The sequence below is a fragment of the Sus scrofa genome, chromosome 15 (genome assembly GCF_054392235.1).
Source record: "Sus scrofa isolate SSC_HxYL_T2T_F1_AM1 chromosome 15, Sscrofa_HxYL_maternal_Yorkshire_Landrace_v2.0, whole genome shotgun sequence".
In the NCBI taxonomy this organism is placed as follows: domain Eukaryota; kingdom Metazoa; phylum Chordata; class Mammalia; order Artiodactyla; family Suidae; genus Sus; species Sus scrofa.
The window spans coordinates 31,551,687-31,568,728 of record NC_139397.1 but is presented as its reverse complement, the minus strand read 5'-3'; the positions used below and the strand labels follow the sequence as shown (position 1 = coordinate 31,568,728).

General features: G+C 52.8%; 2 protein-coding genes across 15 annotated transcripts in view; one reads left to right on the top strand and one right to left on the bottom strand.

Annotated features, from left to right (window-relative positions):
• The window catches only part of MGAT5 (alpha-1,6-mannosylglycoprotein 6-beta-N-acetylglucosaminyltransferase), a 372,876-nt gene extending 364,102 nt beyond the window's left edge, over window positions 1-8,774 (top strand). For all 10 annotated transcript variants that reach the window (XM_021075187.2, XM_021075189.2, XM_021075184.2 and 7 more), the window contains one exon: window positions 2,695-8,774. In XM_021075187.2, the coding sequence (XP_020930846.1) occupies window positions 2,695-2,893 (199 nt within the window). In that variant the 3' untranslated portion in view covers window positions 2,894-8,774. The remainder of the gene's footprint in view (window positions 1-2,694) is intronic.
• A 1,410-nt stretch (window positions 8,775-10,184) lies between these two features.
• The window catches only part of TMEM163 (transmembrane protein 163), a 464,307-nt gene continuing 457,449 nt past the window's right edge, over window positions 10,185-17,042 (bottom strand). For all 5 annotated transcript variants that reach the window (XM_085001414.1, XM_085001412.1, XM_085001413.1 and 2 more), the window contains 2 exons: window positions 12,529-12,670; window positions 10,185-11,183 (listed from right to left, as the gene is read on the bottom strand). In XM_085001414.1, coding sequence (XP_084857540.1) covers window positions 11,123-11,183; window positions 12,529-12,670 — 203 coding nt within the window. In that variant the 3' untranslated portion in view covers window positions 10,185-11,122. The remainder of the gene's footprint in view (window positions 11,184-12,528; window positions 12,671-17,042) is intronic.

Below are 17,042 nucleotides of genomic sequence, written 5' to 3'. Positions count from 1 at the left end.
AGAGAAGCCGTTGAGGCTCACTGGAAAGAGGTGGCAGTTCAGGGGTGTAGGGGGGAAAGGACACAGTGCCGTGCTGGGGGTCTTAGTGGGAGTGTGTGTGTGAGAGAGTGGGAGTGTGTGGCACAGACATCTCAGGAACAGAGAGGCAGAACAGCAACACACATGCCCTGAAAAGGCGCAGGGCCACGTGGGGGACGAGGACACGCTCTAGCCACTGGGAAGGGGACCGTTGCTCACTAGCTCAGCAAGGGTGAGGGAGGGGCCACCCTGACCACCCGGGGCTGTGGGACAGGGACCTGCAGCTGATAGAAGGGTGAGCTGTCCAGGTCAGGAGCTGGGTCGTATGTAAAAGTGGCTCCTGCATCACTCACTTAACCTCAGCAGAGCTGCCTGGGTCAGTCACCCTAAGGATTCTGGGAACAGCTTCTGTTTCGGTGCTTTTTGGTGGTCTTTGGACATGGACCTTGCACAGGCTGCTTCTGCTGCAGCCTCGCTCGAGAGGTGCTCACGGTCATGTGCACACGTGCTCGTGGCCTAGGAGGCTGGGCCTGGAGTCCGAGTCCAGGTGACCACGGCCAGGAGCAAGAGGCCGTCTTCCAGGTTCCTGACAGCTCTCCCCGTTGCCCTGGGGTCAGACTAGTTGTGGAGGTTTCCACGCCCCTGACTAGCAGGGTACCAGGCAGCTGGCTTGAGTTAAAACACAGCAGCTGTTGCAATTCACCTAAATAAATAAATAGAGTAAGCATAAATCTGCATCCCAAGGCCACACTCCATATGGAAACTTTTACTGCACCATTGAGCTCCGGAGACCCCTTTTTGTCTTGGCTGGGAGGAGTATCCTGTCAAGGACCTAGTGGCCCCTGTCTCTGACTCATTTGTTCCTTTAGGAAATCCATAAAATCCCCATTTCCTGCCCTCGCAATGACCTTAACCCTCTGGGTGCCTCTGTCTTCTGGCTGGTACACTTAACGCCAAGGGGTGCTAAGATGGTTGAAGAAGTCGCAAAGCTTCCTGGTGACTGCAGGAGCAAACTAGAGGGGGCGCCACCCTCCTGAGCACCCGGAGCAGGCAGGCAGCCTCAGAGCTCTCAGCCCGGCAGATGTGCTGGGCACCACCGGCTTAATGTTGCCAAGGGGGCAGGCACGCCCAGGCAGTCCATTGGCGGGAGGAGGACAAGAGGGCACAGGAGAAGTGAGGGGTCTGGTGCTCTCCCCCCAACATTCAGAAGCTTTCCAGAAGCAGCAGGAAACCTTAGGCTCCCCAGCTGATCCCTCCCTGTCAGCAAGGGTCAAGACTTACGTGAACAAAGCAAAACAGAGATGGGTGGCATGTGTATGAATTCACTCGTAGGGCCAGGGCAGCGCCTGCCAGGGCGGGCTGATCACAGTGGTGATGGGAACCAGGATAGTTCTCGTGTGCTGAATAGTCCCCCAGAGTCCGTCTCTGCCCACTACCTCTCTAACCATGAATTTAATTCCTGTGCTTTCCCCGTGGGTTACGGCGTTCACAGAGGCTCAGTCATTGGTCTAGGGCTATACAACTCCCAAGAGACAAAGCCAGGACTCAAACTCAGATCTGCCTGGCCCTCCAACACCACCTTCTCCGACTGGTCCCCTCCAGGCATGCAGGACTTGGGGGCTGGCTGGTGACATTGCCTTGTTCTGAGGGAGCCAAGGTGGGTGGGACCAGGGTACCAGGTAAGAGGAGATGTGCTGTGGCTCTTCTTTGAGATGAGGGGTCAGCACTGTTGGGAACAGGAACCTCTGGGTCTTCTTATCATACCCCCCGCCCCAGGCAGTGGTCCCAGCCTGAGGAAGCAAAGCCTCAAGTAGGGCTTCACCCTACTGTAAGGTGAAGATGGCAGAGGAGAAAGAAAGAACACAGGCTTGGAATCAGGCTCTGGGCCTCCAGAAGCTTGAAGCACTTATCCCAAGGGCTGTGGGTGGGGCGGGCGGGGACGGGGAGGCGTGGTTACAGTCACTGCCGGCGGAGTTGCCTCAAGTCTCCTGCAGCAGCACCTTCCTCCAGGAGGCCGTCTGCTCTCCAGCGGGAGACTAAGGTCATATCATGAGAATCTCTTTAAGCCATTAACTTGAAACTTAAACCCAGTTTTAAAAGTATGTAAACAATGCATTTCTTTGCCCCAGTCTCACTCCTCAGAAGTGTTCATTGTTAAGTCTGTAGTACGTAGCCTTCTCGGCTTCACACACACACACACACACACACACACACACACACACACACACACACACACACACACACACGGTCAATACACTGTACATCTGTTTTGTTATTTGCTTCCTGGAGGACAGCTCTCAAGCTAGTGCTTGCATTTCTACCTCTTTTGTCCAGGGCTGCAGAGGAGCCCTAGTTGATTGAGCCGTTCCCTGCTTCCTGAGTATGTGGTTATTTCCATTTTTTTCTCTGTCACAGACAGTGCTTCACTAAGCAGCCTTGAACACATACCCCCGCCCCCAACACACACACACACACACACACACACGTCCAGGCACACCCCTGCTTTCCTCAAGCCTGGATTCCAGAGGCGAGAACAGTTGGGTCAGAGGGTGGCTGACGATCATTCTACCGCAGGAGCCCTAGACGTGCTCCCCACACCTCAGGGCGGGCAGAAAGAGCCAGAGGTGTGGGCAGTCACTGCATCTCAGCTCCATGTGCCTTTCTTTTCCTCCCCAGGTATGAGGTGATCTGCCAAAGCTCAGAGCTGGCCAAGGACATCCTGGTGCCCTCCTTCGACCCCAAGAGCAAGCACTGTGTGTTTCAAGGTGACCTCCTGCTGTTCAGCTGTGCTGGTGCCCACCCCAGGCACCGGAGGATCTGCCCCTGCCGGGACTTCATCAAGGGCCAGGTGGCGCTCTGTAAAGACTGTCTATAGCGGCCCCCAGCTCCGCCCCCTGTGCTCTACTGGGGAAAACAGTGGCTCCAGCCCCTGGGGGCAGGACCAGGGAGCAGAAGTCATCAGGGGCTCTCGCCAGAGCCTGAACTTTCTGGTGGAAGGTCTCCATTTGCTGTGGCTCCTGCTGTGGTCAGCATCCCAGCGGGGTTTTTCACCAACACAAAACGAGAGCTGACGTCAAGCTGGGAGCCTGGCTTTCTCCCTGGCGCACCTTCGTTTTTAATTCTGGAGGAGCTACTATAGGGAGACTGACTGTGCAGCTGCTCCAGGGTAGAAAGAGAATCTTAAGATTCATTTAAACAAAACTAAACCAGAGGAGGAATTGAGCTGATCGGAAAGACCTTTGGACGGGAACATTCCTAAACCCATTAACTTATTTATTTGGGAGGGAGGGAGGGGAGCTGGGGAGGGCAAAGAGGGACTGATCACACGTCTCGTTGCTTCTTTGATTTTCCACTGGTGGCCATCCACCTTCACGATAATATTCCTGCTGTCTGCTCTGGGCAGGGTGCTCGTCGGGGTGCTGGTGGCATGCTTGAGGGCAGCTGTGGAGACCTAGCTCCTCCAGGTGGATGACGGCAGAACAGAAAATAATCTTGTGTGCTTGACAGATGGCAGCTAGGGGGCAGGCACCCCCCTGGGCGTGGGGGGACGTGTCTGGGTGGTCCAGAAACCCCAGCCAGGGACCAAAGATGGGCTGCTTTGCAGTGAAGGTGAAAAGCTTCTTTCCTCGGTCCACTCCTCCCCCCAAAAAAGCCACACCCACACACTCCTTGACCATAATTTCTGGTTAGGGTTCCTTCAGGGAAGAAATGCAAGATGGGGGGAATGACATTTGCCAACTTGTGGCAAATTCACTCTCCCTCCTGCACCACTAGAAGGAGGAAAGTAGAAATAAGAGGCTAAAGGAGCTACCCTTAGACTTGGAGGTCATGCTCTTTACGCCTTGAGAGGTTGTCTTTCAGCTGAGATTTGGATAGGAGTGAAGTTGGTCCCTAGGAACCAGTGGCACCACCAGAGCTGGGCTCCAGACAGGTGGCTTGTGTTATATTCCCTCTAATGTCTGACGTCACCAAAGTCCAGGGAATGGGGCTCCCGGTGAACTTGATGTTGGCTGGGGGGAGCAAGGGCAGGCCAGGCAAGGATGAATGTGCAGGGTCCTGGACACTTACCTGTGAGTGTGGGTGCGGCTTGCAATGGGGTAGGATCTGATGCTGGCACGTCCTCCAGGCACAGTATTCTGAGGGGTGAACCGGTTGGCAGGTTGGACCAAACCATGCAGTCCTTATGCACTGCTTTTGTGTGAGTCCTCAGCCCCTCTGCACCCCCTACCCCCCATCCCACCCCACCCCATTTCATTGCTTTACATATACATGTGTGTGTTTCCTATGAAGCCCCTGGTGTCTCTGTGCTGGTAAGAGTGACCCCTGTTCTTTCTCTGGCAGAATGTCCCCATTATGAGCTGTCCGTGATCTGCCCAGCCTTCACTGATGGTTCTGAGTGCCTTGGTCGCCTAGCACTGTGCACCATGCCAGCATGCCATGGGGGCAGCAGCCAGGCTCTGCCAAGCAGAACAGATAGGCAAGGCCAGTGGCTGGGTAGGCCTTTGGGACATGAGGTTAAAGTTAGAATTCTGCTTCCTGAGGACCAGAGGGAGTGTGAAGCCTTTAGGTATGGAAAGTTAGATTCCTCCTGCTTCTTGCTTTTCCTTGGGTATAAAATTAATATCAAATGAAAAGCCAGCCTTTTTTTTTTTTTTTTTTTTTTTTTTTGGACCCTTTTGGGGATCTTAATTGCACCTCCCATCTTAGAGAATAGGAGGGAGGGGAGGGCAGCCAGCATTTCCCCACCACAAAGGTGACCCACAAACACATGTGCCAAGGAGAATGCTGATAAGGAGGACCTCTGCCCTGAGCATCGATGCAGGGTGCCCCTCACCAACTGGCTGAGAACAGCAACAAGGGCAGAAGTCTACAGGAAAGCCTGGTGATTTGGGCGTGAATGCCAGGGTGCTTTTAAGCTTTGCAAGGGCAGCCTCCTGCAGTGGGATGGAACAACTGCCATTCCTGCTGTTAGGAACTGCTTTTCCCTGGTTCTGGGCTTCCCGGCTGCAGCCTTGCTAGTGGGAATTTGCTTGAGCGCCCAGACTTGCACATTCCTGGGTCAGTGCTGCCCTCTCCTGGGCTCTTCTGGGAGCTTCCAGGACTAAGGATGTGAGTGCAGGTGTTTGACCAGCAGGGGGAGCCTGTGAGCCAAAACCCACGTCCCCACGCTTTGCCAGATGAACCCGTTTCGCAGAGAGCTGTTAGAAGGAGCACAGAAACTCAGAGCAAGGAAGCTGGAAAGCCCTGTTCTCAGAAGGATGCTGTGCCATCCAGCCTTATGTTCCGGAAGTTGCAGGGATTGTTTGCTGGCTGCCCCTGAGCTCAGGGCCCCTCCGCCTTCTCAAGAATTCCTCTTGCCCACATCAGGACCCCCTGATCAAGCAGCCAGGAGAGGACTTCCCCCATTGGAAGATCCCTCATTTCCCCCATTCCAGTACTGGCCTGAAATAAGCCAGAGTTCTGCCCAAAGGGTTGCAGCTCCTGGGGCAAAGAAACACACACTCCAGTTGTTAAGCATTATGAGTAGAGGTGGAGACACCAGATATATACCCGCTCCCAGGTCTCCACAAACTTGGCCCAAGTCTGGTCAGTGACACCCAAGAGGACATTGGTGTCATCTGCCCTGTGAGGAAGGTGTGCATTATCCGCCTGCCCTGGGAGAGAAAGGAGCCTCAGAGCGTGCACTGGGAGCTGATGCCAGTCTTGATAGAATCCTGCGCCAATTTGTAACTGATGGCAGTTCTACAGGGAGACATATCTTCAATCAGAGTTAGTGTCTTCCTGTGTTCTATCTCTTATCTCTCGTCTGGTCTTTTTAGTTTTTGTACGTTTTTTTCTTAAATGAGCTTGGATTTTTTTTTTCCTTCACTGTGATCCTAAGTTCTTTAAAAAAAGAAAAAAAAAAGTGAGGAAAATCTTTAATTTATTATAGGAGAGAGAGCTTACCTTTGAAACGTAAAGACTTTCAAGAGTCAAAACTCCTGAAAGAGGAAACACACTTCTACTGCCAGTAAACACCTCATTTATTTTGTGTCTGTAACTTGATTTGCACATGTACAATTGGACAAACGTTTTGCGGTTTTGCTTAGATTGGGTTTTTGTCACTGCTTAAGAGTTTACTTTTGTATTTGCTTTTATGTTTGGAAATACTGAGAGCCCTTTTCTTTGGTGATATTTATTGTTTCTCTGATGTGCCTTTTCACTTTTCTTTGGGGTCAGTCTTTGGAATCTGGGTTTTGCTGAAGAAAGATGCCTCCAGCTTGGAGCTAGGGCATGTCCTGGCATTGTCACAGGCAACTCAGGCTGGGGGCCAGAAATGCCCTCCAAGCCCCTCAGCCACAGCCTGCATGCACAGACACCCCCCTGAAGGTGTAAGAGCCCCAAGAGAAGGACTGGCTTCCATGACCAGCCCACACCCTGACAGGCTGCTCCATCAGGCCTTTGTGTTTGTCTGGGAACTGCTGATGGACACGTGCCCGCAGGCCTGTGCTCCGAGCCACCCTGGCACTGGCTGAGGGGCAGCCACGCCTGAGACATGCCTGCCTGAGGGGAAGCTGCCCCACTGAGCTCATGGGAAGGACTGGCCCCAAACCCCTTCACCTGGTTAGCATGACAGAGGGGAAAGAATATGCAGCCCCTCTTGTTTCCCTGCCCTGGCAAACATGGCAACTTCTCCCCAGTGCAGCTCACTGGTAGTGGAGGCCTGAATGCAAACAGCTGCAGTGAAACTGCTGCTTATGGGAGGGTTTAGTGTTTATTTACACCAACCAAGGCAGGCGGCCCTATTCTCCAAGGTGGTTTACCTAGATTGTGTATGTAATTGGGACTTTGCCACCTTCTCCCATGCCTGCCACCACCCCCATCTTTTTTTTCTTTTTTCTTTTTTAAGGTCTATTAACGACAGGCTCTGCTATGTTACTCTCCCGAGCCTGGATTGTTTTATTTATTGAAAAAATTTTCATTTCCACCTTGGCTTCATTCTAACCCCATCCTTCCCTCTGAGGCCACAGAGCACCTTTCTGGGAAGAGATGGACAGATGTAAAGCCACCCAGACTTCTTTGGGAAGGTGAGAATTTCCTAAAGCGGAGGGCAGGTTCCTTTCCTTCTCGTTGGCTTCAAGGGGGAAAAAAAAAAAAAAAAGGAAAACCAAGTTTTTCTAGAAAAGGCCAAATTAGCTGTTTAGTGTCCGATGCAGAAGACAATTACCCTAGCTTTCTTAGCACTTAGGGTTCTTGTGAGGATTCAGTGTTTAGCAGTGTCTGGCATAGAGTAAGCCCTAGTCAATGTTAAGTAGTGTTGTTATTTGCATTTCATAAAATTTGAGAGAAAAGAGCTGAGCTCACCTCCTATCACTGATTCCAAAGTAATACCTATAGGAAAAGACTAAGTTGATGGAAAGTTGTAGGAGTGACTGGTTTAGAACACCCGAGTCCCATGCCCACCCTGCTGATGGAAACATTATTGTGTGCAGGAATGCAGTGATTTGAAACTATGCCTGCCTTCAGCCCAGGTGGAACTGGCCTACAAGAAATTTGTAAACTGGAGATAAGGGGTGACCTCTGGCCACAGGCTGGATCCCACCCCACTGATACCTTCAAGCCCCTTCAAGGGTTTCTCTTTGCAGAAGTTTTTGAGCTTGGAATTAAAATGAATTCTCTGACAGACTGTCTGTCCCCTTAGAGCTATCTATCTTCCTCTAAAATGCAATAAAAGAGGCTTTTTTATTTAAAGGGAAAGGGAATGACCCAGTCCACTTACTCCTTCCCCGGGAAGTCCCTTTGCTGCCCCCTGCTGGCCAGGGTGGCTCCTCCACTGTCCAGTCCAGGAGGATCAGACTCCCGAGCTGGTGAGATGCTATGTTGGTATCAAATTAAAGTTTAATTCCACAGGGGTGGCAGGGCTCTTCAGAACTCCAAGAGGCTACTCCTGGCTTAATGATGTTGTCCCAAGTCACCCAAATGTCAGTTTGCTTTTTGTGTTATTAGGATTTCAGCCTCTTAACTTCCCTGTATAGATTTAGAATTTTATTTCCTCTCCTAGCTTGGCCCTATTCTGGATAGACTGTAGTTGTTGAAAATAGAGGAATGTGTTGGAGTCCAGTGTCTTTTTAAGATCCTTTGGATTCTCTGCAGCTGAATTGCAGTCTTATCCTTCTGTAAGTATTGGCATTTACCTTCTTCAAAGCATCATTTCCTCTATTTTCCCGGATTCTGCGGCACCTTAGGATTACACCCTGAGTCCCCTGCAGCTGGTGAGGCATGACAGGGACAGAAGGGTAACCCTGTCATCACATGGTGGGCAGGACCCTGTGTCTGTGGGGGTGGTCTGGGTGCCCAGAGCACTTGCAGTGCTGGAGTCTCCCTGGGACAGCCGGGCGGGAGCCTAGCACAGTCAGCCATGTCCACCGAGGCTCCAGTGGAGCAAACTTGGGAAACCTTTGCTCACTGTCCTGTCTAGCAGGACAAGCAAGAGTGGAACGATCGATGCCAAAGGAGAGGGTGACGTCCCTTCTGCTGTAGTTGCTGTCACAACCTCGATGTCTGTAAGCTAATGGCCGTTCGTGTTTATGTCTTCAACCAGCAACTGGTACGACCATTTTCTACTGTTCACTTCCGGGGTTAAGTAGTGCAGGAGTCTGCAAATAAGGTGTTGTTGTCCAATGTACTGTACCAGTGTAGAGAGCACTGCTTTGTTTTCCACTGTTGTAGAGAAAACTAGGGAGAACTTTATTTTTCAATAAACTTTTCTTGTGTGACGGGTAGCAGTGATTTTTTTGGGGGGGGTGCCAGGTGGGTGCAGGGACACCAGCAGAACCAAGCCCAGCCGCCATCCAGCTGCATCCCCCAAGGCCAGCAGCCGCTGCATTTCACCACTTGCAAACACACTGCCGACAACGCCAATAGGAAGGTAGGTTTAACGAACTCTGGGGGGCAGGGTAGCTTTCACTGGGGAACATTCCCTTAGGTCACAGCTACCGATGCTAATTTCAGAGCAGGCTCCCTGCCCTGTAACTCATGGAACTGGATTTTGCAAGTGGGCTTTTCTTCTTTTCTGTTTTATTTTTTATTGTCTTTTTAGGGCCACACCTGCAGCTTATGGAGGTTCCCAGGCTAGGGGTCCAATCATAGCCACAGCTGCCGGACTACACCACAGCCACAGCAGTGGTGGGATCCAAGCTGCATCTGCACCCTACACCACAGCTCATGGCAACACCAGATCCTTAACCTGCTGAGTGAGGCCAGGGATGGAACCGGCAACCTCATGGTTGGTTCCTAGTCAGATTCTTTTCTGATGTGCCATGATGGTAACACCTCTTTTCTTTTTTCAAGGCAACAGTGTACTACATCAGATGTTTATAAATCTGTAAGGATGTGCTAGTAAAATTGCCCTTGCGAGGCTAGCTGAGGGCTTATCAGATCTGGCATATTTCCCCACCTCAGAAAGAGCACATTGGCTCAGGCCTTACTGGTCCCTGAGTACTTAGTTGGGAACATGCCCTGGGAACAAAGAAGGTCAAGTTCCTGCTCCCATCAGCGGCTTGTAGGTGATGCTGGGGGCTGGGGCATGGTCTGTCTGAAGCTGGCAGAGATCCTGGCTGCTGCCTGGAGCAGAGATACGACGAGAGGCACCCAGCATGCTTGGTGGGCTATGAGCCCCAAAAAAGGCACCGAGCATAAGCTCAGGGGAAGCTACAGCATAGCTTTCCCTGAGCCCCCACAGGGGAACTATATTAAACATTAAATACAGGGAGAAAAACCTACAGAAATCTATTAAATCTTGTCTTCCCAGAGCTGAAAAGTGTCCCTTTTCTCTGTGTAATATATAATGTCCCATAGAACATTCCTCAAAATACGGTTGGAGGAAAGCCCGCTGAAACCATCCGTTTGAATGAAGGTCAGTAACCTCTTTGATCGGAACTTAGTCAGCCTGAGGTAGCGTTGGATGCGGGAGGGGCACAGAAGCTGGGGGTGAGGCCTGGGGAACAGGCATCATGAGCACTCCTGAAAGGGATGTGTCTGGTGCTCTCTCCCCCTCCCTGGGCGGCAGGCAGACACAGAGGCCACCAAGCCCATCAGCCAGCCCTGCAGGGGCTCCACCCCAGGCACGTGCAACCCCTTCCACTTCATCCCTCCCCCATGATGGTGGTAACTCTATCACCTCCCCATACCATACAAAACAGGTACCAGTCTTTATTGGTGAGACACTGTCACAGTGTGAGAGGTACAGAACGTCGCGTGTTTTACAGAGTCTGTGACGAATGCTACATAAATGAACATCTGGTTCCTTACAGGGGACGAAGGCGCCTCTAACAGACTGTAGTGCACTATGCCCACGTCATACAGCATATAGATATATGCATATATGGATCAGTTATACCCTTATTTATTACAAATAAACTAGTTTCACATCTGTCCAAAATGGATGCTGTTTTTTACATGTATGTTCAGGTTCTGAATGTACAAGAAAGGGTCATGTGCTGAGTTCGACCATGCAAAGCTCATACATCTATTCACTAAGTACTTTAAAAATAGAATGGTCTCCTTTGGAACAAATCTGTTGTTTAGATCGAGGATTAGTAAAACTGTATGAAACGAATGAAATACATCAATAGAAATTAGGATGTGATATATACTGATGGTTCTGGGTCTGGAAAGGGGTGAGGGACCAAAGGGGAAGGTCTTCCCTTAAAACCTGCCAGGAGGTGGAGATTCTGGAGCCACGTGGTGTCCGGAGGAGGCGGGCGTGGTCGGCTCTATCCACTGCAGGCTGGGAGCACCCCGGAAGGGCTTTCTGCCAAGCAGAGATCCTTCTCCCACCCCCAAGAACCCTTTTTACTGCAGGAGATGGAAAAGTGTCCGCTGGAGACGGGTCCCCGCTCCGTGCACATTGTCCTACGGTGTCTGGCAGGGGCAGGGCGGTGGAGGGTGGGGGCAGTGCAGTCTGACCTGCTGGCGGCAGGGGGGACCACGGTCCCGTGAGCACAAACTTTCCGAAAAAGAAACTGGATGTTCAGTTAAATGTTGGCACCGGCTGCCTGCGTGGAAACCTCTCGTCGTCCGGACAGTCGTCATGCAGATGCAGGCTGGCCGCCTCTGGCCACCTTCAGTCAAACATCTCATAGTGGCGCGTCTGCCTCACCCTGGGCACCATGTCGATGAGGAGCCTGCGAAGGGGAAGCAGCTCGGTCACCCTGGGCTGGAGCACTTGGGAAAGAGATGGGGGGGGCTTTGTGATTTTATAACTATAGTTCACATGCCATACACTTCAGCCTTTTAAAGGTTTTTTTTTAGTAGGTTTCAGGGGGTTTTAGCATAGGTGGTACCACCATCACCACCCTGTAACTCCAGGACACTGTCATCGCCCCCAAAGAGGAACCTGATACACCCCAACAGTCACCCCCGCCACCCTCCCCCCTGACAACCACTACTCTGCTTTCACTCCTGACTTGCCCATTCGTGGTATTTCCTATAAATGGAACCGATCAATATTTGGCTTTTTGTAACTGGCTTCTTTCATTGGGCATGTCTTCCAGGTTTATCATGTCGCATGAGTCGGTATTTCATTCTTTTTCTGGTTGAATAACACTCCACTGTATGTATGGCTCTACCATATTCTATTTATCCATTCATTGATTACTGGATATTTATAACCCACATACAGGTTATATGTTGGACATATGGATTCCTTCTCCTTTTGCCCACTGTGAATCACGCTGCTATGACTGTTCATGGGTAAGTTTTTGCTTGGATATGTGTTTTCACATCTCTGGAGTCAATACCAAAGGGTGGAATTGCGAGGGCAGACGGGAGCTCAGTGTGTAACATTTGAAGGAACGGATAAACTGATTGTAAGGTGGCTGAACAATTTTACTGTCCCACCAGCAATGCCCAGGATTCTGATTTCCCCACATCTCCACCAAGAATTATTGGCTCTCTCTCTTACTACAGTCCTCCTAATGGGAGAGAGGAAGCATTTTCACATTTTGAAGCTCAGTGCCTTTGAGAAACTTTTCTCTATGGCCAGCTCCAGCCGGGATGCTGGATGAAGAGCCAGCAATCCCCACAGGGCACTTCCTCAGTGAGAGGACTCGCTGGGCCAGGACCGAACGCCTCCGGTGGGTTTTTCCACATGGGTCCCTTCTGTACCAAGTCCCTTTGGCAAAACACTCTCACTGACTGTAGCAGGTGGCAGACAGGACTTTCTGGGTGAGAACACCACACAGTCGCCTGCACCATTACAACCCTCATCATAGAGAAAGAAAGGGGTGCCAATCTTCAGGCCTGAAGGGGCAAAGGGAAGACCACTTAGTGAACCATAAAGACAGCAGACAAGCAACGCAGACCTTTGTGACGGAAGCCCAGGCTTCTCATCAAAGTCCGTGCCTCACTTCTGTCCCAGTCACAAGGATACATGAAGGTCACTGGGGCTTTTCCAGTCACCTGACCTCCCCCAGGCTCAGGAGGATCACAGGTACGGGACGATCACGGGTGGGGGAGACAGGCACTTACTTGACCCCGTAGGCGAATATGGTGAGTCCGATCAGCACCCCGATGCTGCCGTCCAGGTACCAGACTGCCGAGTTGTGCTTGAATACCTCCGCGCTCAGAAGGATGGAGAAGCCCATCACGGCCCCCACGAGGGAGTTGAACCCTGCAAGGGAAGCAGAGAGGGGCTGAGGGCAGTGCTGACTAAACTTGCTTAGCCACCAGCAAGACTACCCAAATGCCAGTGCATGGTGGGAAGGACTGTTCCAGAAGCACTCTCAAGGGAGACAGCCACCACCTCAGATACCTATGTGACTTGTCAAGTCTCTGCTCAAATGTCACCAGCGACCTCCCTGGATGGAGCCATCATTCCCAGCGTCAGAGTTCACCCCCAGCCAGGCACCCAAGTGACACACACAGCCTGTGTGGTCCCTGGTATCTTCCGCCCACAGCAGAATGCAGGTCTAGAGAGGCAGGGTCACCAGGCCAGCACAGCCTGCAGGGTCCAGGCCAGTGCCTGCACACAGGACATCGAATGCTCAGTGACACACCTGTCCAGTGTCTCTTGGGCAGAGTATGGAGCTGGGATCTCCTCACGTACTAATAAGAAAACTAAGTTGAGCAGAATGGGTGGGGTGCAGTACCATGACCAAGGGCGTGGGCTGAGAGGGGCAGAGCTGGGATTCTGCCTGAACACGCGTCCTTTCCCTGCTGAGTCTCCCTGTCACCTGAGGATTTTCACTTTCCAGCAAAGTCTAGGATTAGCTACAAGGTTACAGAAACGGCCGTGAACCAGAACTGGCGCCAATAGACATTGATCATCTCCATTCTCATGTCACCTCAGTGGGTCCCCACAACGTAGGCACCTCGCTTCCAGTCTGTCCAGAGGTTGTCAAAGGCCACATGGGAAGGGATGGTTTGGAAGGGCTCCTGGGGTCTCCCTGTGGCGTGAGCCACGAGGCTCCTCGCTGGCCTCTGCATAACAGGGGCCCCATACATAGCAGCTCCAGGTCCACACTTGCCCGGTCCCCCTCTAGTTGCGTCCGTGAAGGTCCCAGGTCCCTTAGCCTCTCTGATAGCAGCCCCTGCTGTGTTCCCAGGCAGCTCCACCTGTGTGATGGCGCCAGGCTTTGGCTGAGCAGGAAAACCAGCTCAAACCACCTTAAAATGAATTCAACAGGCACTGGACCAATACAGGAGAGGTTCTGAATGAAGAGCAGAGGGAGGAAAAAGAGGGTGGAGGAGACTGAAGCCAAGCCCTTTCTCAGGACACCAGGGGGACACCTCAGCCAGCTGCTCCCCAACAACAGGACCAGGACAGAGCCAGGACTGACAGACATAGCACAGCCTCCTCTCTCCCCTCAAATCCCCCTCATCTCCCCACGGCAGTCAGTTCTCAGCTACCAACTTGGCCTTGCACTTCTCAGAGCGCAGGGGTCAGACAACACCTCATCTTCCCAGCATCAAACCCACCACCTGTTCCCCCGCCCACTCCCCACCAACACACACACACACACACACACACACACACACACACACTCACACTCTCTCTCTCAGCTGCTGCTCCTAAGTAAGGCAAAGTCCTCTATCCCCATTCACCAAAGGACTGCGCTGGAATTTCTCTGCCCTCTCCCCGAGCTCCCACAGGAATAAAACTTCCCCACACCACCTCCACCTCTTTCCCTGACCCCATGCCACCCCACAACCCCCACTCACGACCACCCTGAGGGGCCGTCTGCCCCACTGGCCCTCCCACTCTTGCCTCATCCCATCCCACTCAGGTATCCCCGCAACAGCCCTCACTCGTCACAGATGGCTCCCTCAGCTTACACCCTCCCAGGTTGGGAGAAAATGTCCCGATAAAAATGTAGAAAGGGGAGTTCCCGTTGTGGCGCAGTGGTTAACGAATCCGACTAGGAACCATGAGGTTGCAGGTTCGGTCCCTGCCCTTGCTCAGAGGGTTAACGATCCGGCGTTGCCGTGAGCTGTGGTGTAGGTTGCAGACGTGGCTCGGATCCCGAGTTGCTGTGGCTCTGGCGTAGGCCGGTGGCTGCAGCTCCGATTGGACCCCTAGCCTGGAAATCTCCATATGCCGCGGAAGCAGCCCAAAGAAATAGGAAAAAAAAAAAAAATGTTGAAAGGAGAGACCCTGGCCATGATAACTAAGCAAAGTCCAGCCAACTGCCCCAACCACCCCTCCCCCACGCATCTGTGTCTGTAAACTTGTTTCCGCATCTATTACTTTGCCAGTTCTCACTCTGGTCCGTCAAGCACAGACCCGGAAGAACTAGCCCATAAAAGCCTTGTGAAACCCCTCTTCGGGGCTCAGACTCCGGAGACCGATTTTCCCTGAGCCCGCAGGTGTAAGAAACCTGAGTTCTCCAACTCTCTGAGGGCTCGCTGAGTGCTCGCTTAGTTTCTCGCCGGGTAAAGGAGCTGAAACAATGCAGCCACAGAGCTGCTGGAGCTGGTACGCTACAGCCACAGGGCTGTCGCCAGAGCTGATACGCTGCGGCACAGAGCTGCTGGGCAGCTGCCGTAACACAGGAACACCCCCCTTCAGTGCCAGGTGACACAGCACCCCACTTTCTCTCTTCACTCCAGCTGTTCCTTCCTAGTCGCCTTCGCTAGACACCCTCCTCATCCCCAAGAGTGCCCGTCTTAGCTTGGACTCTCCCTCTCTCTAATTCCCACCCCACGATCTCACCTCCACCCCATGAGCCACTGTCTCCCTTGTCCTGACCTTTCCCTTCAGCTGCAGACATAGATGTGTCTCACACTGAACATGTCTGGACCAAAAATGTCTGCCTCCCAATGACCCACCCACCCCTGGCCAACCTTCTCTGTCAACGGCACCAGTGCCACCGCCCGGCTAGGTGCTGAAGCCAAAACTTTGGAGCCCATCCTGGACTTTTCGCATACCCCAAATCTAACCAATCTCCAAATCTAACCCATCCATCAGGTCATTCTCACCAACTGTTACCTCCAAAACCCAGCCTCGGTCTGCCTCTCCTCTTGCTCACATCCCCCTAAAGCCTCAGTCCACCCTCCTCGAAGCAGCCAGAGAGCCAGATTGACAACGGTGCACAGCAGCCAAAACCCGCCTAGAGAAAAGCTGCCTGAGTTCCCTCTCTAGCCCAATGAGTTAAAAATCTGATTGTAGTGGCTTGGTTGCTGTGGAGGTGGGGGACCCATCACTGCCACAACTATAGTGTAGGTCACTGCTGCAGCTCGGATCCAGTCCCTGGCCAGGGAACTTCCACATGCTACGGGTGCCAGAAAAGCTGCCCGATTTCGAAAACTATTGAGTCCTGCCCTGACCAGTCCCTCCTGCCTCTGCCACATCAGGCCTGGCAAGGTCCTCACCTACTGTGCTCTGGCCAGCACCCAACACCCCCCCTACACACAGGCCACCTGCAGCAGCCAGCCATGCCCCTGCTCTGGGCCTCTGCAGCTAACCACCACCAGCCTGGACCCCTCCTCTTGGCATCTCCCTGGCCACCTCCATGGCTCTTCTCTTCATAACATGATCTTTTTACCATCTTTCTTTTTACAAACATCTCGTTCTTTCCCACCAGAAATGTAAGCATCAAGACAGGAGTTCTGTCTCTCTCCTTGCTGTCCTCCAAGGGACTCGACTGCTACATTAAATACTGATTTAACAGCTGGGGGAAGGGGAGAGGAAGGTACCGGCCAGGGCCTGGATCTCGCTGAGAGGACTCCACTCCGCAGGCAAGCTGTCCCAGGAGAGAGAGAAGCCTCTGCCCGGGCTGTGGTGCCTTCCGGCCAGGCAGGGGCTTGCAGCTGGAGCTCTGGAGAGGCAGCCTCTGAGAAGTAGAGGATTTACTCCTGAACAGTGGGTGCATCTGGGGCTCCCTGGAGTTGGCCTCCTCACCCCCCGAGGCCTTCCACAAGGTCTACCCCTGGTGGACTCTTCCACCCTGATTTCACCTCAATAAAGGCAAAACCTCCACCTTCCTCCCACCAGGGGGCCATATTTCCCAGAGGCCAGTCCAGGGAATGGTGAGGAGAGAGGGGCCAGGACTCGCCGGGCTATTCCAGGCGACACCTCCACCTGCTCTCTGGCATCTACCTGGACATCCCTGGCCACTGCCTGCAGTGAGCACCCCCACCCCCCACCCCCAGGGCCTCCTCTGAGGACAGCCATCCTGACCAAGCTTTCTCTGGGTGCCCCGGGGGGAAGCCAGGGGACAGGGCTGTGTCTCCCAGTGCCAAGACCCAAGGCCAATTGCTAAGCCTTCCACTTCTGACCGTGGAGGCGAGGGGCAGGCAAACAGCTCCCCTGCTCCTTCCTAGCCTCCCCTTCTCAGGGTGGTGTGGGAGGCTGCAGCCCAGGCTCTGGGGTGTTTGTTTCTGTAATTCCTCCAGGGGCTGGCTCACCTCGGCCATCTTCCATCTCTGTTCTCCATGCAGCCCCGAAGGAAGCCCTATACATTTTAAAAGCACAATGGCCCCCCTGCAGCCTTTTGTCACCACTATGGAGAGCTTGGTGCCCGCTGAGTCTTCCCAGATCCCGG